A 22,826-nucleotide genomic window follows, 5' to 3' on the forward strand; every position below is an offset into this window, starting at 1 on the left:
TAGAGCCCTCCCAGATCATTATCTGATCAGAGAGGGATCTATCTGATCAAATCCCTCGATTGAAAATCTGTGCACATTGCCTACTGGACCTCTCCATCTTTTGTTTTAAAATTGATACAAATTCACACTGATGTAAAAGCACTTAGAAAGATGTCAGCGCAATATACATACTAAATAATAATAATAATAATAAATGCCTGGCTAGCTGGTTCTCTGCTTCTACTTCCTGTTAAGTTGACATGGTAATTTTATTGGACAGACATCTGCCCAAACTGTGTAACTCTAACATTTATGAATTGATTATTAGAATGACAGTTGTGCAAACGAGCACTGTACAGACATGTTTCCTGGCTACAGCTATGCACCGTATTGTGCTCTGAGGTGAGAGAGAAATAACAATGGTATATGAATTAGTGCTTGGTGTCCCATGGTGATGTGAGCAAATGAGGACAGTGCTGCTTGTTCATCACTTGCCATTTAGCGATGCGCCATCTCAGATCACAAAACAGCATTGTGGAGCCGCTGTACAGATGTTAAATTCTTGGTGGAGATGTCTCCAAATGATCTTTTTTACATGGGATGTCACATAGGGTGTCCATGGCTCAAAGTGAATTGAATGTTTTGGTTGATTCTCTTTGATGCCTGCTGAAGCAGTAGAACTGCGCTATGCTTCCCATAAGCAGCAATATGACTGACTGCATATTTTATAATGACTTATGTGCCTATATATCTATATTGTTGGCTGCACATAAAAATTGTATGTTTAAATGTAACAAATTAGTGAGTAGTGTTGGTGTTTTAATTTGGCGTAACGTGTTCAGAACACCTGAATCCTTCCAGTTGCCACTGCTCAGCACCGAACCAGTGGACAGGGTCAGGAGTAGTTCACTGACTTGCATGCCGTGTTGTGTTTCACGAGACTCCGATGTGACACACAGGTCATTGAACACTTCCTGACCCTGTTCCCTTTGCAGTGCTGCTGTAATCCTGAGTATTCGGGTGTTTACTATGCCGAATTTGAACACCCAACACATATTGGTGCGTGCATACAGCACTGAATAAACTAATCAATTGCTGGACCCAGGCAATATTGTGAGGCAATTGTGATACTTATGTTGTCTCATGTTTGTTTCTAGGTTCTGTAAAGATGTGTTTGATAAAAACTACAAAGCGACAATCGGAGTGGACTTTGAGATGGAAAGATTCGAGATTCTGGGCATCCCATTCAGTTTACAGCTGTAAGTGGCAAGCAGCTTGCATTATGTCTGCTTATTAGGGATGATCAAAGAGATGTAAATCCCTCAAAGGAGCTATGTGAGAAATTAGCCTGCTACTTTTCTGACAACTTGTTCACTCTCAGAGTGCACCTCAAAACCTCTGGAGACAGAGCTTCCTGTCATGCTGCCCCCACTCTTTGGAACTCCCTGCCACACCCAGTAAAGACAGCCCCATCCCTGGAGTTATTCAAATCCAGACTAAAAAGCCACCTGTTTAGCCTGGCATTTCCGGACTTATAAAATTCTTCCTCTGTACCACGATGGTCTGAACCATGCTTATGCGCTTTGAGTCCTACGGGAGAAAAGCGCCTTACAAATGTTATTTGTTGTTGTTGTAAATACTTCAGAGTTTATGCACATTTTTCTGCAAATATATCCAGTTTGAAAACAGACCAATCAATTTAAACCCAGGTTTAAATTGATTGGTCCATTTTGAAGCTGCATATATTTGCATGAAAATTTGCATAAGTTCAGAAGTATTTGCATCTCTTTGATCATCCCTACTGTTTATCTAGCGTTCATGCTGTAGGTAAATGCCCAGAGTAACAAACTCATTTCTGTAAATCATTTGCATTCATTATACTTCTGTGGGGATAATGGAATGATGACATTATTTAACATAAATATAAGTTTTATTAGCAGCAATATTATTTGTTTAGAAAGGTATTTTCTTAAAGGGACTCCGAGCTCTGGATAAAAACTAAATTGGTACTCACCTGGGGCTTTCTGCAGCCCACTGTAGGTCGGGAGGTCCCACGGCATCCATCTGGCTCTTCTCCCAGGGCCTAGTCAGAAATGGCTGCCCGGCAGCTCCCGGCGACACTTGGCCCGAGTGTCGGGCTCCTTCATCCGCCAGCCGCCTTGCATCATCACGGCGGCCGGCGTGACAGTACGGCGCATGCGCGATTAAACCGCGCATGCGCCATACTGTCACGCCTGCCGGCGTGATGACGCGAGGCGGCCGGCGTGGTGATGTCAGACGTGATGTATGAGAAAGAAGGAGCCCGAGACTTGGGCAAAGTGTCACCAGGAGCCGCCGGGCAGCCATTTCTGACCAGGCCCTGGGAGAAGAGCCAGATGGATGCCGTGGGACCTCCCGACCTACGGTGGGCTGCAGAAAGCCCCAGGTGAGTACCAATTTCGTTTTTATTCAGAGCTCGAAATCCCTTTAAACAAAACCTGTCATCCCAAAGCTATGGAGGCTGCCATTCTAACCTTAGTGCTTAAAGGGAAATTTTGTAGCTTTATTTTCATTATTTTTGCTATAGGCATGTATAAATGTTGCCAATACATATAGTTTACAGCCACATAATCAAAAAATCGCCTTTCAAGTCCGATGTCAAGCAACCCATCAATTTTCTGTAAACATAAACTGCACTTTTCTAGCCTGGAATCTGTACTCTGTATTTTAGTATAGACATCTCAGGTACTTCCTTTTTAATCAGCTGCACAAAGCAGTGGGTGTGGTTAGTTATTTTCTACATCTCATCCCAGTAGAGTTATGGTGGCCATACATAAGGGCAACTTGGTGGCCGATCGCCCATCCGATTGGAATATTATAATTGGATGAAAATTGGTGCTGTCAAGAGCATTCCCCAATCAACAATGTGACCAATTGCGGGCCGAAATTAGTCGCATGTATTGATTGGACATACTTCAAGATGCGCGGCGGTAAAGGCGTGCGATATTGGGATGAGCGATGGAACCCCCAGTGTAAAATGTGCCCCCAGTGCCTGTGCATGAATACTTTACCTGTCGGTGTCAGCTGCTTGTTCCATCTCCGCACTCTTCCTCACATACAAGCGCCCCACGTCAATGTCACACACGTGCCCACATTACGCCGACAACCACGTGGGGCATGTGTATGTGGGCGGAGCCAGGGGCAAAAACCAACAGGCGAAGTATTCATGCACAGGGCAACTGGGGGCACACTTTACAATTGGGGGATGGGGAGGGGTCGTCACTTGTCTGATTCATGCAAGATTTCATGTTGAAATTGATCAGGTATCAGCCAGAGGTATATGACCAGCTGACAGGTCTCTCTCCGGTCAGATTAGATCAGAGAAAGATCTGTCTCTTGGTTGAAACTGCCCTTCATCGCTAGATGAATGGCCACCTTTACTGGCAGCAGCCTGGACACTTAAGCCTACAGATTGTGTTGTTAGGATCATGGTGTTTGGGTTGGGAGACTGTGTGCTCAGATCCAATGAAATAATGTGTGGCACTAATCTTGACAATTTGTGTGGGTGAACTGAATAGATTGCTTATTTCTTTAAAACAGGTGGAATTTATTTTCCTGAATGATATGCTGAACCCCTGGCTAAAAGATGACTTAGGCATGGAACCCACTAGGAGCGCGTTTCTGAGCACTTTGCAATTTGAAAACTCTTGCTAATGTAATGCTATGATTATATAAAAATCCCCATAGCATTGCATTAGTCAGAGCCTTTTCAAATCATTAGTGCTTAGAAAAGGCTGCTAGTGGTTTTGAGCCCTGATTCAGAGTGAGGGCTAGTGCACACCAAAAATCGCTAGTGTAATCACAAACGCTAAGCGTTTTTAGAAGCAATTTTTCTAAGCAATTCTAGGCTTGTGCCTAGCGTTTTCCTAGTTATGACTGGCGATTTGTTTTGAGCGTTTTGGTGCAGAGATTTTTTATTTTTTGTGCAGTTTAAGCTGGAAGTGAACCGGTTTTTTGAAAAAAAAAAAAAAATGCTTGGAAAATCACTCGGTTTTTAGAGCCTCAGAAATGCTGCAGGACGAACATTTGCATTTGGGGGAAAAAAATCACATTGCTCTGGTGTGATCTTTCCCATACAAATACATTATGCAAGCGCTTTTCGGCCACTTGAAGACCAGAGGTTTATACCCCCCTAGTGACTAGGCCATTTTTTACAATTTGGCACTTATTGGCTTATTGCTTGGTCATACAACTTAGCACCCAAATGAATTTTACCTCCTTTTCTTCTCACAAATAGAGCTTTCTTTTTGTGGTATTTGATTGCTGCTGTGATTTTTTTTATTTATTTATTAAAAACGACCTATTATTTTAATTCCCCCCCCCCCTCCTTAAAGTGAACCAGAGACGAAGCACCCTAATGTATTTGACCATATATATCAGTGGGAACAGTAGAGAAAACACCCACCTTGCTCTCTGTTTCATTGTTCACTGCTCAGCCTGCTTGTTATCAGCCCTGATAAAATCCCAGACTGAGCATTCAGTCTGGCTTTGCTCAGGAATCATTATAGCTGAGTCATTATAGCAGAGCCAGAAGGGGGCAGGCTTGGGCTTGAAAAGACATCAGAGAAGACAGACTCAGCTATAATGATTCCTGAGCAAAGCCAGACTGAATGCTCAGTCGGGGATTTTATCAGGGCTGATTAGAAGCAGGCTGAGCAGTGAAGAATGAAACAGAGAGCAGGGTAGGTGTTTTCTCTAATGTTCCTACTGATATATATGGTAAAATACATGGGGGTGCTTCGTCTCTGGTTCACTTTAACCATTTCAGCCCGTGGGTATTTTTCACCTTATGGACAAGAGGAATTTTCACATTTCAGCACTCCTCCCTTTTATTACCGAATAAGTTTACCATTACTAATCATAATAAAATGATCTGTACCTTGTTTTTTCCGCCACCAATTGGGCTTTCTTTGGGTGGTACATTATGCTAAGAACTATTTTATTCTAAATGCTTTATAATGGGAATAATAAGAAAAAAATGATAAAAATGCATTATTTCTCAGATTTTAGCCATTATAGCTTTAAAAGAATTTATGCTACCGTAATTAAAATCCACACATTTTATTTGGCCATTTGCCCCGGTTATTGCAACGTTAAAATTATATCCCTAGTATAATGTATGGTGACAATATTTTATATAAAGGAAATAAAGGTGCATTTCTTCAGTTTTACATCCATCACTAATTTTTAGCCCATAATTTAATAATAATATGCCCTCTTGACATACATATTTAAAAAAATGATTCCCTAAAGTCAGTAGGTGTAATTTTACTATTTGGCCACAAGATGTCCCTGCTGAGTACTTCCTATTACAATAAGTATGCTATAGGAAGTAATGCGTTGTTACATTGTAACTAGGGAAGTGATCATGGTGGCCTAGAAGGGAGATTAATGAATGGGAACTTTGTATGGAGTCAGATGTGACTCCATAGGGGGAGCGCTTGTCCAGCGCTGGTATTGAGGACCAGCCCTGCCAGTGTGCAACAGAAATATTAATCTGTCAGAATAGCTATGACTATTATACTGCACCTCATTCTTCATTTACACAGCTAGTCACAGACTCACAGCTAGTTTTGTTTTTGTTTATTTGCTTATTGTTTTGTATTTATTTTTGCTTTTTCTTATTAGCTGGGACACAGCAGGGCAAGAGAGATTTAAGTGCATTGCCTCAACATACTACAGAGGTGCCCAAGGTAAGGCTTATTATTATGTTATTGATAAAGCACCATCATATTCCATAGCTCTGTACACAGTAGAGGGTGTAAATTCATTTACAGTACATATCTATGCAATAAGGGCATCAGACAGTACAGTTATGTAAGTTTTATATACCATATTTTAACCATAAGACGCACCTAAGGAAAAAATATACTAAACCTGGTGTGTGGTGCAGGGTCGTCTTGTGGAGCTTTACCCCCCAATTGGTCTCTATCTAAGCTACACTGCCCAACTAAAGTAACCCCTGCTGCCCCAACGCAGTTACAGTAACCCCCACCTACACTAATCCCCACTGCCCCCAAACTAAAGTAGCCCCTGCTACATTAATCCCCTATTCCTCCCCCCCCCCAGCTAAAGTAGCTCCCATTACACTAATCCCCACTGTCCCCAGCTAAAGTAACAAGCCAAACCACCAACTCTAATCTACAGATGCTACACTGGACATGCTGGGGTGTCAATTCAGGGAGATCAGGCAATCTGTAGACATACAAGTGACACCCAGCGCCTCTCTCTTACCGTAGGAGTGTGTGGGGTGTCGCAGTAGAGATATGGTCTCCAGTACAGGAAGCGGGAGGTCCTGGGGTCGGGAAGCCGCCAGGGGATGTTACCAGTCACAGGCCTCCTTATCCTCTGCCTCTCCGGCAGACTACCTCCGTCCTGGCATGGCTCACTCTCCTACAACGCCTAGTCTTCCCCTTGCTGTGGCCGTCCTCATTGCTATTCCTGCAAGAGAAAAGCAGGGGGCGTGGCCTACCCGATGATGCCAGTAGAAGTCCTCCGAAGCCCCTTTTGCAGCGATCAATCATTCAGCTGCAGTCTCCCGCTTTGCTCTTGATCAGCAGTGGTTTTCCTCCTTAGCCTTCTAGAGTTTCAGAGGTTCCGCCATTTTAATGCAATTAAGTCATTTTGCCTCATTACGATGCTTTCAGTGATTTACCTTTTATTGTAACCCTGAATGCAACATATGTTTTGTAAATGTTTTCTTGTGATAAACTCAATAAAGCAATGAGTTAAAAAAAAAAAAAAAAAAACGGGGCGGAGCCGACCATGGAGGAGTGAGGTCGTGTGGAAGCTCGGCTCCTGTCCCGGTGTGCTTTAGAAAGCTTACAGCCGAGCAATTTCTTGCCAAAAAGATCCCTAAGGGGCATGAAGAAGGCCGAGAGACAACCCGCAAAGAAACGGTGTCCACCATCCCTTACACAGAGGCCGGTTACCCGATATTCTCAAGCAGCTCACCCCAGCACGGAGCCTCCTAAGATGGCGGATCCAGCGGACCAAATTAAACAGGCCGCAACGTCTTCCTCTATGAAGGCGGGCCCCTCAGCTCTCTGCAACCTTGAAGACATATGGCGCTACCTCCGTAGCCTACCCACGAATCAAGACCTAGATGAGCAGACGGAGAGGATCGTCACGTCCACAAAGACTGAAATAGCGGCGATCCACGCTGATATTACAGGCCTGTCGGATCGTGTCTCCACCGCAGAAGCTGATATTGCCACTCTGCAAGCAGAGGTGGCCTCTCTTAGAGCAGCAAGCGAAAAACAACTCGCCAGCTCGCAGTCTTTCCGGTGGCAGCTGGAGGACCTGCAGAACAGAGGGAGAAGCAACAATATAAGGGTGCGCGGCGTTCCAGAGACGGTGCAAACGGACAAGATTGTCCCCATGCTCGATTTTTAACGGAGTCCTGGGCAGGCAGGAGGACAGAAGAATCAAGTTTGATCGTGCACATAGAGCCTTACGGGCGGTGCCTACTAGTCAAGAACCACCACGAGACATCATCTGCCGACTACATAACTACAAAGAAAAAGAAGAAATCATGGCAGCGGCCCGTAATAAAGATCAGGTGGAATGGCAGGGCTCCTCAATCTCCCTATATCAAGACCTGGCACCCTCTACTCTGCCCCAGCGCTGGGCCTTGCGCCCGCTAGTCAAAGCACTACAGCAGGCTGGAATCACCTACCATTGGGGTTTCCCCTTCCAACTAGTGGCGTGGAAAGGACCCAAGACCGCCATCTTACGGCACCCACGTGAGCTTCCGGCCTTCTTTAAGGATATCTCCATGCCTGCGGTTGAGTTCCCTGAGTGGGATCCAGACTCCTTCGATCCATCGCGTCCACCGAAGACTCGTAGATCGAGACGACAGTAACGTGAGTACTTTGCTATTGGATTGCCCTCTGGCCCTCGCCTAGACTTTCACTGACAGCATGGGCCCGCTCCGGTGTGCCCTCCTTGTGACCCCCCTTGGGGATGTATGCGCAACTAAAGACGCTAATCTGGAAGGCCTTAGCGTCTTGTGACGCACAGATACATGGAGCCTACAGGGATCCCCTGAGAACGCTATTTGGGACTATAGTTGTCACATCCCAGCCTTCTCATCTCTCCCACCTATATCCGCAAATAACCAGTCGGCATGGGATATATGAATCGCTGGATCACCCAGGAGCTGACTGGAGCCTAATGGAAGTTTTATACTGGAAGCGAATGCACGGCGGGGCCTTGTGTCGCTGGGCTGCCCCCCTTCTCCCCCCTGTTGCGATGATGGAGTCCCGTACCCCTCTCCCAGTGACTTCTGTACATGCTTGATGTTCGCTGGCCCACTCAATCAACTGTTTGTTGAGATTTGTACTGCATACTGCTTCTCTATGTAAAGTGTACTTGTGTAGAAATAAGTAATATGAGATACCTAACTGTGTGTATGAGATAGGGGGCTTCTGGCCTGGTGGGTGCGGAAAGTTGCTCTTAGCTGCTGGGGGAGGGGGGGCAGCTGGGGACGGGGGGCTCTGTTGCATCGAGCTCAATGGATTCCCAGGGAAACAGGTTCTACTATCTCAGTTAGAGGATCACCCTTTGCTCATGCAAGGTAAGCACCCCATTGCGGATTAGTAATATGAGGTGCTCCTCCATCTTCCAAGTCTTTCCGGGGGGGTGCACTTTGGATGGGGCCTAAATGGGAAGCTTTAGCATAAGCTAGGCGGAGGGTTGGTGAAAACAGGGCCGCAGCTGGGAAGACTCCAAACTGTGATCTCTAGCGTTCTCATGCTGACAGCTGACAAAGGTTCCTATATCTCTTGAAGTTTATTTTTCTCCCTTGATGGGATGCATTAAGGTTGTTGCGTTTAAAGTATGCACATGGGGACAGCCACTCCACTCCTAACTATGGTGTGGACTTTCTTACCCCAGGGTGTTTTGCCACCTCATCCCCACGAGCCCCTTCGGCTCGTGGGAGATCTGGATGTTAATATCCATAAACAGGCCTGTCACAGGCCTAACACTAAGAAGGTATGTAGAAGCGTACCTCTTGCGATATTTCTGTGGTTTGTTACACAAGTTCTTATGCAATCCTTTTTTTCTATCACTCCTTTCTCTCTTTGCTCTTTTCTCTATCATCCTTTCTTTCTGAGTGTGTGGCTAGCGGGGGGGTCTGGACGAGCTGGGGGGATCCTGGGATTTTTATCCCACATTCAAGCAGTCACTTAAAGTTCTCTCCTTGAACGCCAGGGGCTTAAATATACCAGAGAAGAGATCAGCTGTGTTGAATCTGTGTCGCAGGGAAGGAGCCAATATAGTCTGTTTACAGGAAACTTATTTAAGGCCCATCGCCACCTAAATTATTTAGCAGATACTACAAATCTGCCTTCTATAGCTCCCCACAAGATACAAAAACGAAAGGCTCTGCGATCCTGATCGCCAAGGACACTCCCTTTACGCTTATTGAGGAACTTGGGGACAAATTGGGTCGCTTTAATCTAATCAAGGGCATACTCTGCAACCAAAAAGTCACGATTGGCTCCTTTTATGCACCTAATACTCAGCAGGCTCTTTTCCTCCAAAATTTTCTCTCTAAACTGAACACCTTTGCAGAAGGCAGCATAATTCTCGGAGGGGACTTAAATGTGGCATTGGAGCCTGTTCTTGACTCATCCTCCCAGAAATCCCCTCTTTCAAAAAAGCTCCTCCGCAAGTGTAAAGCCTTGTTACGTGATATGCAGCTGGTGGATGTATGGAGACTTCATAGCCTTTCTCAAAAAGATTATACCTTCTTTTCATTTCCGCACAACTCTTACACTAGGATAGATTACGTGTTTATTTCGCACAACTTGCTATCAGTGTCTGCCTCCCCTGGCATAGGTAACATGACCCTATCAGACCATGCCCCAGTCTGATTTGAATTATCCTGGGGAGACAATAGATCTAGACCGCCCACCTGGCGCATAAACAACTCCCTGATACAAGACAGGCAAATTTACCCAAAAATTAAAGGCGAAATTGAGGAGTTCTTTCAGATAAATGTGGGTGAGGGTATGTCCCCTATGACCATCTGGCAAACACATAAATCCTTTGTGCGTGGCATACTGATTCGTGAAGGTGCCCGTCGCAAGAGGGAAAGGGAGAAAGACATAAAAGACTCCCTATCGCTTATTAGCGAACTAGAATCGAAACATAAGGGAGACATGTCCTCGTCCACAATGTCTGCTCTAACAGAAGCAAGAGAGCGCCTTAAATCTTTACTATTCCACAAAGCCAAATTTGCAGCAGAAAGATGCCGTCGTACGTTTTATGAGTGGGGTAACAAATGTGGGTTTATGTTAGCAAGGGCATTGAGATCTCAGCAAACCTCCAGCTATATATCTTGTGTCAAGGATAGGTCATCTACACTGCATCATGACTACAAAAATATATCGAGAATCTTTAAGGAATATTACGCTAGCCTATATAATCTCCCCTCCTCGTCACTTAATCTTTCCACAGCCAAAAAGCGGGACAAGATTAAATCATATCTGAAGGAATCTCAAATGCCTCGTCTGTCACAGTCTGACGCAGAGGCTCTTGAGGAACCTTTCACGGAGGATGAGTTGGGGCTGGCTCTTTCTCAAATGCCCACAGGTAAAGCCCCAGGCCCAGATGGGTACTCCTTAGAATATTATAAGAAATTTAGGAACCTAATCTCCCCGCACCTTTTAAAGGCCTGTAACTTAATTACAGAACAGCCACTAGACCAACATTGGTTTCCCTCTCAAATGCTCGAATCCCACATCACTGTCATCCACAAAGAAGGAAAGGATCCGGCCTAATGCCAAAGCTACCGACCAATCTCTCTCCTCAACGTGGATCTGAAGTTATATTCCAAAATGCTTGCTAATAGGCTGGCCCCCCTACTACCTAACCTCGTTCACTTGGACCAAGTGGGGTTTGTCCCGGGACGCGAGGCAAGGGACAACACAATCCGTACCCTCAATGTGTTACATTGGGTGAGGTCCCAGTCCACTCCTACCTTGCTACTATCCACAGATGCTGAGAAAGCATTCGACAGGGTGGACTTCATTGAAGGGACCCTACGTCACATTGGTTTGGGAGGTATGATGCGCAAAAGAATTCTTGCCTTATACTCATGTCCTAATGCGAAAGTCAAAGCTAATGGGGTCCTCTCAGATACATTTAATATCCAAAATGGCACCCGTCAGGGGTGTCCGCTTTCCCCACTCATATTTGCATTAACCCTCAAACCCTTTCTCTGTACAGTACGCAACAACACAGACATTGGGGGGGTGACGTTTCCGAAATCCCAGCATAAGGTCGCCGCTTACGCAGATGATATGCTATTTTATTTGACCAATCCACATATCTCTTTACCCAACCTTCTTCTGGAATTTCGGAAATATGGGCTTCTCTCAAATATGTCAATCAATTATGACAAGAGTGAGGCGATTGGAGTCCTATTCCCATAAACTCTCAAATCTACTATTCAGAGTAATTTCCCATATAAGTGGCCCCCAACTTACTTGAAATACTTGGGAGTGCACATTACACCAGACCCAAGAGATCTGGTCTCCAATAATTTTACCCCTGCTCTAGAACGAATCAAAAAAGACCTTCAAAACTGGAATAAACAGCAATTTTCCTGGTTTGGAAGATCTAGTATAATTAAGATGACGATTATGCCGCGGCTACTTTACTTGTTCCAGACCCTTCCTATCCATAGTCCATCTTCATTCTTCAAGATGATGACCCAAGCCTTTTCCAAGTTTATCTGGAATGGACGTAAGCCCAGGTTGAAATATCAGACCCAGATAGCTCCCAAGGAATCGGGGGGAATGGCCATCCCCAATCCTAAATTATACTATACTGCCGCGGTCCTGATCCAAATTATTGATTGGCACAGGCATGCCGATCATAAAAGTTGGGTGGGAATGGAGAGGGAACTCCTAAAAGATAAGTTAAGCAATGTTCCCTGGGCCACCAAATTCAGAAAAATTCCAGACCCTGCTGCCACTCTGGTGGCTCATACTATTAGCATTTTTGCTAGATATAGGCACTTACCCCTAATGTCTCCATGGCCCACTCCCCTCTTGCCCATCCTGGATAACCCTGCTTTCTCGCCGGGACTACCGGCAAGGAGCTACCCAGCCTGGAGGGGGGGGGGGACCGACTATACGAGCCCATCACATGCTGGAGAATGGGACTGGGCACACCTTCGAGCACTAAGCCAAATTGTAGGGACACAGAATCTAGACCCCTGGAGCTGGATTCAATTTAAGCACTTCCTCCTTTCCCAAGGGCCTAAATCTAGCTTTAACAGATCCCTTACCATCTTTGAACAAACATGTATGGACGAGGGCCAAATACGGGGAACGATTTCTCTAATGTACTCTCTATTGAACGATGCTACCGCCCCATCAGCCCAATTTCGAAACAAATGGGAACACGACTTGGGCCTAACGTTCACCGACAAACAATGGGACAAGATTCTAATCTTTGCCCATAAATCATCCATATCCTCTAGACTCCAGGAGTCAGGCTATAAACTTTTAACTCGATGGTACCTTACTCCTTCCCGCTTACATACCATGTTTCCCAGTATCTCTAACCTGTGTTGGAGATGCGGACAGGCAGACTGTACACACGCTATACTGTCGCTGGAACGCCCGCCCAGCGGGAGGGTCTGACGGACCCATCATCCCCTGTAGTACAGCGTGTGTACAAGGCTTAATACTTTTAGTCATAGATCCTGAGCAATCGAATATCCCTCTCAGGCCAGTTGTCTTTTAAGCCCCGTACACATGCAAGATGTTTCTTGGCCCAGGTGGCCGGTCAGGGCAATCTAGGGTGTATAGATCAAGGATAAATTGCACAAGTCACAGGACCCCCTGATATTTCAAAACTTTATTGCACGCTTATGGTATAGACATACATCCACAAATCAGCTTCAAATTAGCACGAAAGCCAACATGTTTTTGTTGCCAAGGGATACAAAATGCTGGATCACCTCAGCAAAGCACAGGTCGAGCCCATTGTTCTTCTCCTTACCCCTCTTGCTCTATTATACTGTGCATCGTCCTATCGCCCCCTCCATAACAACACAACGTATCACTAGCCTGTAGGCTAGAAACACATCTGTGTAACTGAGAATTCTGTAGTTTGGATCTAACTCATTGACAAATAAGGTGGTTAAGGACTCACACGTCCTGAGGGCATCTCATTCTGCATCACACCCATGAAACGTTGCCAAATGCCTTGAAAACTAAAAAAAATAAGAGTGTATAAAAAACAAAAATACTATAGAATATCAGCAAGCTTCAGAAAGAACACAAATTAAGAAGGTCTGAATGTTTAAAGGGACTCCAAGCTCAAGTAAAAAAAGAAAGTTGTACTCACCCGGGGCTTTTTCCAGCCCAGTGCTGGTCGGGAGGTCCCACGACGGTGTCCTGGCTCCTCTCCTAGTCCCCGCTCCGGAATGGCTGACCGGCCGCAGCCCGGGCGACACTCTGCTGAGTGTCGGGCTGTTCCTTCCGCGTAAGACGCAGCTGACGTCACACGCCGGCCGCCTCGCATCATCACGGCGGCCGGCGTGGCAGTACGGCGCATGCGCGCTTTAACCGCGCATGCGCAGTACTTTCACGCCGGCCGCCGTGATGACGCGAGGTGGCCGGCGTGTGACGTCAGCCGCGTCATACGCGGAAGGAACAGCCCGACACTCAGCAGAGTGTCGCCCGGGCTGCGGCCGGTCAGCCATTCCGGAGCGGGGACTAGGAGAGGAGCCAGGACGCCGTCGTGGGACCTCCCGACCAGCACTGGGCTGGAAAAAGCCCCGGGTGAGTACAACTTTCTTTTTTTACTTGAGCTTGGAGTCCCTTTAATACTGAATTTATTTTAATTTTTTTTCTTTATTGTCTTTCAGCAATTATTATAGCCTTTGATCTATCAGATATTTCAACTTTAGAACACACAAAGTAAGTACGTTACAACTAAATAACTGCATTATGCTTAACACCGCCATGTTTATCCCCTTTCAAAAATATTGCTTGCCTGGCAGTTGTGTTAATCCTCTGCCTTTATTATGTTCTGAGTCACACAGACAAGCATGCAGATCAGCTGACTCACATCTGACTTGCATGGTCGCTGTAGGTGAGTGACTCAAATACTAAGCCAGACCGTAAGTACGACAGACAGGCAGCTGGGATTTGTGAAAGGGAATAAGGATGGCAGCCAGCATATTCTTTGCACTACAGACTTTCTTTAACACTGTGCGTTATTTAACAGGCAGTGGCTTCAGGATGCTTTAAAGGAAAATGATCCGTCTTCTGTGTTACTTTTTTTAGTCGGTTCAAAGAAGGATCTCACTGTAAGTACTGTAATATTTAAATGGTTTATTGGATGCGGATTGCTAGAAAAGGGGTATCTTTCAATAGTCTTATATAGGTGCAAGTCTCTAGCTTCACACAGACACTGGATGATTGAGGGCCTATTTCCACATTTCTGCATCCAGATTTAGGACGTGGCTATCTACTACACGCAGATTCTAGATGCAGAAAAATTGACTACTAAGAATGCCTGTGAACACGTTAGTGAAAACAGGCCCATAGGCATTCATTGGAGTCGGTTTTTCTGCATCTAGAATCTGAATGTAGTGGAAACAGGCCCATTGTGGCCCAATTGACTTGCATTAGCCACAATTCACATCCAAATCCCACCTGCATGCAAAATGCAGCATACCATCCAGATTGTTTACGCACTGCATCGCATCCAGAAATTTGAATTGAATGGAAATAGCTCCATTCACTAGCATGTGTTGCATTTTGGATGCGCAAATTCATGTGCGGAATCTGCGTGTAGAGGAAATAGGCCCTATTGTCCTGTATGATCATCTGTGTTCAGCACACATCTGTAGCCACACACAAGCAGTAAAATACTGTCATAGTTACATAGTTATTTAGGTTGAAAAAAGACATACGTCCATCGAGTTCAACCAGAGAACAAGCACAACACCAGCCTGCTCCCTCACATATCCCTGTTGATCCAGAGGAAGGCAAAAAACCCTTACAAGGCATGGTCCAATTAGCCCCAAAAGGGAAAAAAATTCCTTCCCGACTCCAGATGGCAATCAGATAAAATCCCTGGCTTAACATCACTGGGCATTACCTAGTAATTGTAGCCATGGATGTCTTTCAATGCAAGGAAAGCATCTAAGCCCCCTTTAAATGCAGGTATAGAATTTGCCATAACGACTTCCTGTGGCAATGCATTCCACATCTTAATCACTCTTACTGTAAAGAACCCTTTCCTAAATAAATGGCTGAAACGTTTTTCCTCCATGCGCAGATCATGTCCTCTAGTCCCTTGAGAAGGCCTAGGGACAAAAAGCTCATCCGCCAAGCTTTTATATTGCACTCTAATGTATTTATACATGTTAATTAGTTCCCCTCTAAAGGTACATACACACGTCGGTTTTGTGCAAACGACCCGTCGTTTTGACGTCCAAACGACCGGTCGTTCGGACGTCAAATTGGGCGTGTGTACAGTCTGTCGTTCAGCTGATAAGAGCGGAGTAAAGCGATCCACTTGGCGGATCGCTCAAGTCCGCTCTTATCAGCTGAACGACAGACTGTACACACGCCCGATTTGACGTCCGAACGACCGGTCGTCTGGAAGTCCGACGTGTGTATGTACCTTAAGGCGTCTTTTCTCTAAACTAAATAAATCCAGTTTATCTAACCTTTCTTGGTAAGTGAGACCTTCCATCCCTTCCATGTAAAATGATCATTCATAACTGTGTTAGATGACGGTTTAGAAACAATCGTTGTATAGAAATGCATATGTGAGTGTCTGCTGAGCCGCATGTTCTGGTCTATGGAGAAGGGAGGGGGGGGCTGGGGTGTACGTATTAATGCTCCGCCGGTGCACTGAGCGCAGGGTGAGCCAAATGACGGCTCACCCTGCTGCCACTCGTTGTCGTTAAATACTATTCCCCTCTGAGTCATAGCAACTCGGAGGACGGAACGCTGAATTACCCTTTTGTGGGACCCATGTACAGCTTTTGGACACATTTGTGATGACATGTTTCCTTGATGTCTGTCAAGCCTGCCATTCATATGCAATGCTACCTTTCACCTTGCTGTTTTGTGTCACTTCGCTGTGAATAAACTATAGTGCCAGACTTTTTTCCACTCTCCGGATTTTTGCGGGCCCTTTTGCGTCAAATTGACCCACTGCTACCGCAATCTAATGCAGCCCTATAGGGAAGTTCATACTTCCCACATTGCGGTACACTGCGCCAGAAGTCCCTAATCTAATGCTAGCGCAGAACTATGTTTACCGTGCGGGATCCGCGGCGATCTGCCTTGGCTCGGAAGTCATATTAGTCTATGGCAATGCAGGGTTTTTAAAAGAGTCAACGTGCTAATGCGGTGTTCCCTGAAGGCCTGTTCTGGCAGTGTAGCGGGTGTAACACACTGCATTGCTGCCACCAGTGTGCAGTGTGAAACTGGCCTAAGGCTGGCTGTAGCCCTGTTGACCATCAGACATGCAGATACAGTCTGTCAGAGGAGATTGGTCTGATCGCATGCAGCCGCAGGGATGCAGATAATTGCTGATGGAAGAAAGGAGGAAGTGGAAAGCAGATATTGCCGGTGCCAAGTTATCTCTGGTAGAAACAAAATCAGCTGGACAAGATTTTTTAACCTTTTGAATCTATCTTAAGCCCAATCTACACGAAACGATTCTTTGTGGGATTCAATTCCGATTCTATTTACGATCCGATTAAATCCGACATCTCAGATCTGGATTCAATTCAATTCGATTTTCCATTGCAAAACAGTGGCAAATTGAATCGAATCGAATCTCAATCGGACATGTCGGATTTTATCGGATCGTAAATAGAATCGTAATCGAATCGCACAAAGAATCAAATCAAGTAGATAGGGCTTTAAGCCGGCCATTCATGCATTGATTTTTACCGACAGATTCAATCACTTTGAAATCACGACCAGACCAAACAGTATATTTTAATCTGGGGCAGGTCACTGAGAACTGGAGGGGAGAGTATCCAGTGAGGTCAATGACAGCAGTAAAGACTATGGCAGATGTATAATAATATGCTATGACTTGTAAGTAAAGTGTGATGTTTATCCCTTGCAGTCACCTGCTCAGTATGGCCTGATGGAGCGCGATGCAATAAAAGTGGCCAAAGAGATGCAGGCAGAATACTGGTCTGTGTCCTCATTAACAGGTACGAGTGCTCTGTCTAAATAGCCTTTTAGTTAACCTTCCATGTCTTTGGTTGTAGCCTACACATAACCTAACATGGCCATCTCCACTTCTGTCAGACCCTACACATAACCTAATATGGCCATCTCCACTTCTGTCAGACCCTACACATAACCTAACATGGCCATCTCCACTTCTGTCAGACCCTACACATAACCTAATATGGCCATCTCCACTTCTGTCAGACCCTACACATAACCTAACATGGCCATCTCCACTTCTGTCAGACCCTACACATAACCTAACATGGCCATCTCCACTTCTGTCAGACCCTACACATAACCTAATATGGCCATCTCCACTTCTGTCAGACCCTACACATAACCTAACATGGCCATCTCCACTTCTGTCAGACCCTACAAATAACCTAACATGGCCATCTCCACTTCTGTCAGACCTTACACATAACCTAACATGGCCATCTCCACTTCTGTCAGACCCTACACATAACCTAACATGGCCATCTCCACTTCTGTCAGACCCTACACATAACCTAATATGGCCATCTCCACTTCTGTCAGACCCTACACATAACCTAACATGGCCATCTCCACTTCCAGTCAGACCCTACACATAACCTAACATGGCCATCTCCACTTCTGTCAGACCCTACACATAACCTAACATGGCCATCTCCACTTCTGTTAGGCCTGGTGCACACCAGAGGAGCTTTTCTGAGCGTTTTGAGTTTTTAAATCTGCTGCTAATGTTATCCTATGTGTCTGTGCACACTGGAGCAATGAGGTTTTGTAAAAAACCCCATAGCATTACATTGGGAAGAGCTTTAGAGGTTTTAAAAGCTCTGCCCAATGTAATGCTATGGGGTTTTTTACAAAACCTCATTGCTCCAGTGTGCACAGACACATAGGATAACATTAGCAGCAGATTTAAAAACTCAAAACGCTCAGAAAAACTCCTCTGGTGTGCACCAGGCCTCAGACCCCATCATCATCACCACTTTATCATCTGTCCTTAGTAGCTTTATGCTGGGTACACACAACACGTTTTTCCGCTCTATTTTCCACCCGACCGATTTTTCGCTCGATTCTCTTATCGATTTCCATTCACTTTTAAGAAAAATCGAGCACAGAATCGATCGGAAGGAATATTGAACATGTCAGAAATTATCTATCGAATCCATCTATCGAGAGGAAAATCTTATGGTGTGTACCCAGCATTATAAAGGACACCGGAAGTGAGAGGCACATGGAGGCTGCCATATTTATTTCCTTTTAAACAATACAGATTGCCTGGCTGTCCTGTTGATCCTCTGCCTGTAATACTTTTAGTCATACTGTAGTCCTTGAACAAGCATGCAGATAGATGTCCTTACTGAAGTGTCTGCCTAGAATAGCCTCATGCTTGTTTCAGGTGTGTGATCTGGGTACAACTGCAACCGAAGAGATCAGCAGGACACCAGACAACTGGTATTGGATAAATAAATATGGCAGCACCCATATCTCTCTCAGTTTAGGTGTCCTTTAAAAGGTAACTAAAGTAAAAAGAAAAAGAGATGTTTAGCTGCAGTCTTTCTGTGCTTTGTTCGTTGGGAAATCAACAGGTCCTACTCAGAAAGTACAACTGTAGCAAGAAGGCTTTGGAGGCTGCCATGTTTATTTCCTTTTAAGCAATACCTGTTGCCTGGCTGTCCTGCTGATCTTCTGCCTCTAATACTTTTAGCCATAGATCTGATAAGATTAGCTGCATGCTTATTTCTGCTGTGATTCAGTCACTACTGCAGCCTATAGATCGGCTGGACAGCCAGGAAACTGGTATTGTTTAAAACAAAATAAATATGGCAGCCTCTATATTCTTGTCACTTCAGTTGTCCTTTAAAAAGAGGCCTCACTTTACTTAACCATTTCAGCTGCCCAGACGTGAAACTCACGTCCGGGCGGCTGGGCTCCCGCGCGCGCCCCCGTGTCCCCCGGTAGCCCTGGGATCAGTGAAAGGGAACATGGTTCCCGATCACCGATCCCTGTTCCCCGCAGAAAAACCGAAGCGCTCACCAGTGAGGCTTCAGTTCTTCTGCCCTGAAGAATTTCCGCATCCCCCTTGTACTTCCGCTTAGCGAGAAGTACAAGGAGGGAAACCAAAAATGAAGGTGGCCATCTTGTGGCCAAATAGTAAAACTACATCTACACTTTTTTTACATTACAATTTACTCATACAGCAACATTAAAAATTGACTGTTTATGTCCAACACCAAAATATTCCCCAAATAAAAAATTTTATGGAAAAAAAAAAATAACAATTAAAAAAAAAAAGACATAAATAGTTACCTAAGGGTCTGAACTTTTTAAATATGTATACTACAAACATTTTTTAAATTTTAAGCTTGTAAATAGTGATGGGCGCAAAACGGAAACCATGCACCTTTCTTTCCAAATAAAATATTGGCGCCATACATTGTGATAGGGACAAAATTTAAATGGTATAATAACTGAGACATACGGGCAAATAAAATACATAGGTTTTAATTATGGTAGCATGGATTATTTTAAAGCTATAATGGCCGAAAACTGAGAAATAATGAATTTTTTACATTTTTTTTCTTATTAATCCTGTAAAAATGCATTTACAGTAAAGTGGCCCTTAGGAAAATGTACCACCCACAGAAAGCCTAATTAGTAGCGGAAAAAACAAGATATAGATCAATAAATTGTGATAAGTAGTGATAAAGTTATTAGCGAATGAATGGGAGGTGAAAATTGCTCCGATGCATAAGGTGAAAAATCCCCGCGGGCTGAAATGGTTAAAGAGACCAGAGCACCTATGTGTAGGGATGGCCCTGATTATAAGAACTCATGGAGACGCATGTGATCAGTTTGATCAGCTGATAGATTTGTAAGGTCCTGATTTGCTGTGATGACTTCCTGGTTTAACACATGATCAGGACCAACAAATCAGAACCTTACAAATCTATCAGCTGATCAAACTATTCACATGCTTCTCCATGAGTTCTCTTAAGCAGGGCCATCCCTACCTATGTGTAAAAATATACATACAGTAATTAAGATACGTAATAGAGGGGGAGAACAGTATTAAAGAGACTCTGAAGCGAGAATAAATCTCGCTTCAGAGCTCATAAATAGCAGGGGCACGTGTGCCCCTGCTAAAACGCCGCTATCCCGCGGCTAAACGGGGGTCCCTTCACCCCCAACCCACCCCCCGCAAAAGAGTGTCGTAGAAAGGTCGCAGATTTATTGCTTCCTGGAGGCAGGGCTAACGGCTGCAGCCCTGCCTCCAGTCGCGTCTGTCAGCGGCGCATCGCCGCCTCTCCCCCGCCCCTCTCAGTGAAGGAAGACTGAGAGGGGCGGGGGAGAGGCGGAGATACGCGCTGACAGACGCGCGTGGGGCAGGGCTGCGGCGGTTAGCCCTGCCCCAACCAGGAAGCGCTCCCCCGCTGCACCGAGGGGGATTTAGGGGTGAAGGGACCCCCGTTAAGCCGCGCTATAGCGGCGTTTTAGCAGGGGCACACGTGCCCCTGCTATTTATGAGGTCTGAAGCGAGATTTATTCTCGCTTCAGACTCTCTTTAATTACCTACAGGGGGCTGCTCCTCTGGTCCCCTTGTATGGGATTCACCATCTTCTCCAGTGAGAAACCGCAGCTGCAGCATTTTGAAGCTCAAGGCAGTGTCCCATGCCTCCGACTGTTGCAATGCATACCGTTGGTGTGAGTACATCTCCCAGCATGCATTGCCAGGAGCTTCAAAAAAAGTCTCTCCCTGGGAAATATGGCAAATCCCATAGGTAGGCTTCCCATAGGTATGGTAAGTAATACTGATCACCCTAATGGCGCACTCTATTATGAACCTCCCTTTTTACTGTATATTTTCCTATATAGGTTCTTAATTGCTTTAAAGTGAACCTTAAGCCAGAAAAAAAAAATGAGTTTTACTCACCTGGAGCTCCTACCAGCCCCCTGCAGCAGTCCTGTGCCCTCGCAGTCACTCGCTAATCCTCTGGTCCCCCACTGCCAGCTGGTTTCGTTTTTGCCGACAGGCCCGTCAGGACTGGCCATGCGTAGCTTTTTCCGCATTGCCGACTAATTAGCGCTATTGCAGGCCGCAACGCGTACAGAAATACACGTTGCCGCATGTCTATGCGTTCGTAATGCGGCAACGCATATTTTTGTACACGTTGCGACCCGCAATAGCGCTAATTACAGTCGGGAATGCGGAAAAAGCTGCGCGTGGCCCGTCCTGACGGGCCTGTCGGCAAAAACGAAACTAGCTGGCAGCGGGGGACCAGAGGATTAGTAAATGGCTGCGAGGGCACAGGACTGCTGCGGGGGGCTGGTAGAAGCCCCAGGTGAGTAAAACTCCTTTTTTTTCTGGCTTAAGTGTCTCTTTAAAGAGAACCTGAAGGGGGAATAAGTGGATAGTTAAGTCCAGTGGATTCTCCTGTCACACTCCTGTTCACCGTTCTCCTGTCACACTCCTGTTCACCGTTCTAGCTCTGAGTCCCCCACGAGCTCATTGACAAGGGCTTGTCGAAAGAGCTTGTCTGCACTACAGGCGGTGAGCAGGCTTGGCTTTATCTGCGCAGTGAGGCTGCTCGCGTCCTTGTACGGAAGGACGGCCCTGAACTTCGGGGGTCCCAGCACTGAAACGGCGAGGCGAAAGGAAATGGGAGAGGCTCTTTTTAAAGAGAACCCGAGGTGTGTTTAAAGAATGTTATCTGCATACAGAGGCTGGATCTGCCTTTACAGCCCAGCCTCTGTTGCTATCCCAAACCCCACTAAGGTCCCCCTGCACTCTGCAATCCCTCATAATTCACAGCTGTGCTGTGAGGCTGTGTTTACATCTGTAGTGTCAGTCTCAGCTGCTCCCCCGCCTCCTGCATAGCTCCAGTCCCTGCCCCAGTCCCTTCCCTCCAATCAGCAGGGAGGGAAGGGATGCAGGCGGGGACTGGAGTTCTGCAGGAGGCGGGGAGAGCAGCAGACTGACACTATAGAGATAAACACAGCCAGCTCTGACAAGCTGTTTGTCAGCAGCGTGGCTGTGATTTATGAGGGATTGCAGAGTGCAGGGGGACCTTAGGGGGGTTTGGGATAGCAACAGAGGCTGGGCTGTATAGGCAGATCCAGCCTCTGTATGCAGATAATATTCTTCAAACCCACCTCGGGTTCTCTTTAAACTTACAGGTTTTCTTTAAGCTGACCATGCACTAGTCAGTTATCACTTGATGTTTTGTCCGTATTATGATCAATTATCTGTACGTCTTATGTCACCTTTTATAATTTATTCTAGGGGAAAATGTGAAGGAGTTCTTTTTCCGAGTGGCATCTTTGACCTTTGAGACCAGTGTGTTGGCAGAGCTGGAGAAAACGAACGCCAGGAAGATTGGTGAAGTAGTGAGTGAGTATAGACCCACAGGCGAGGACACTGGGTGTTGACGTCACTTTAACTCAGTAGCTTGAATGTGGTTACATATCCATAGTATTCTCCTGTTTCTGCTAGGATAGGCTAGCAATCCTGGAAAAGATTAATAGGTTGTCACTAGAGAGACTAGCATGAAGAGACATAAGAGGATTCCTAAGAAA

The 22,826-nt window shown here is 45.6% G+C and overlaps 1 protein-coding gene across 3 annotated transcripts in view; it reads left to right on the forward strand.

Annotated features, from left to right (window-relative positions):
* Positions 1-22,826, forward strand: part of RAB34 (RAB34, member RAS oncogene family) — a 102,424-nt gene that overhangs the window by 74,530 nt on the left and 5,068 nt on the right. For all 3 annotated transcript variants that reach the window (XM_068270148.1, XM_068270147.1, XM_068270149.1), the window contains exons 5-10: positions 1,137-1,238; positions 5,647-5,711; positions 13,913-13,964; positions 14,275-14,356; positions 17,149-17,239; positions 22,534-22,641. In XM_068270148.1, the coding sequence (XP_068126249.1) occupies positions 1,137-1,238; positions 5,647-5,711; positions 13,913-13,964; positions 14,275-14,356; positions 17,149-17,239; positions 22,534-22,641 (500 nt within the window). The remainder of the gene's footprint in view (positions 1-1,136; positions 1,239-5,646; positions 5,712-13,912; positions 13,965-14,274; positions 14,357-17,148; positions 17,240-22,533; positions 22,642-22,826) is intronic.

The sequence above is a fragment of the Hyperolius riggenbachi genome, chromosome 2, assembly GCF_040937935.1.
Source record: "Hyperolius riggenbachi isolate aHypRig1 chromosome 2, aHypRig1.pri, whole genome shotgun sequence".
Lineage (NCBI taxonomy): Eukaryota > Metazoa > Chordata > Amphibia > Anura > Hyperoliidae > Hyperolius > Hyperolius riggenbachi.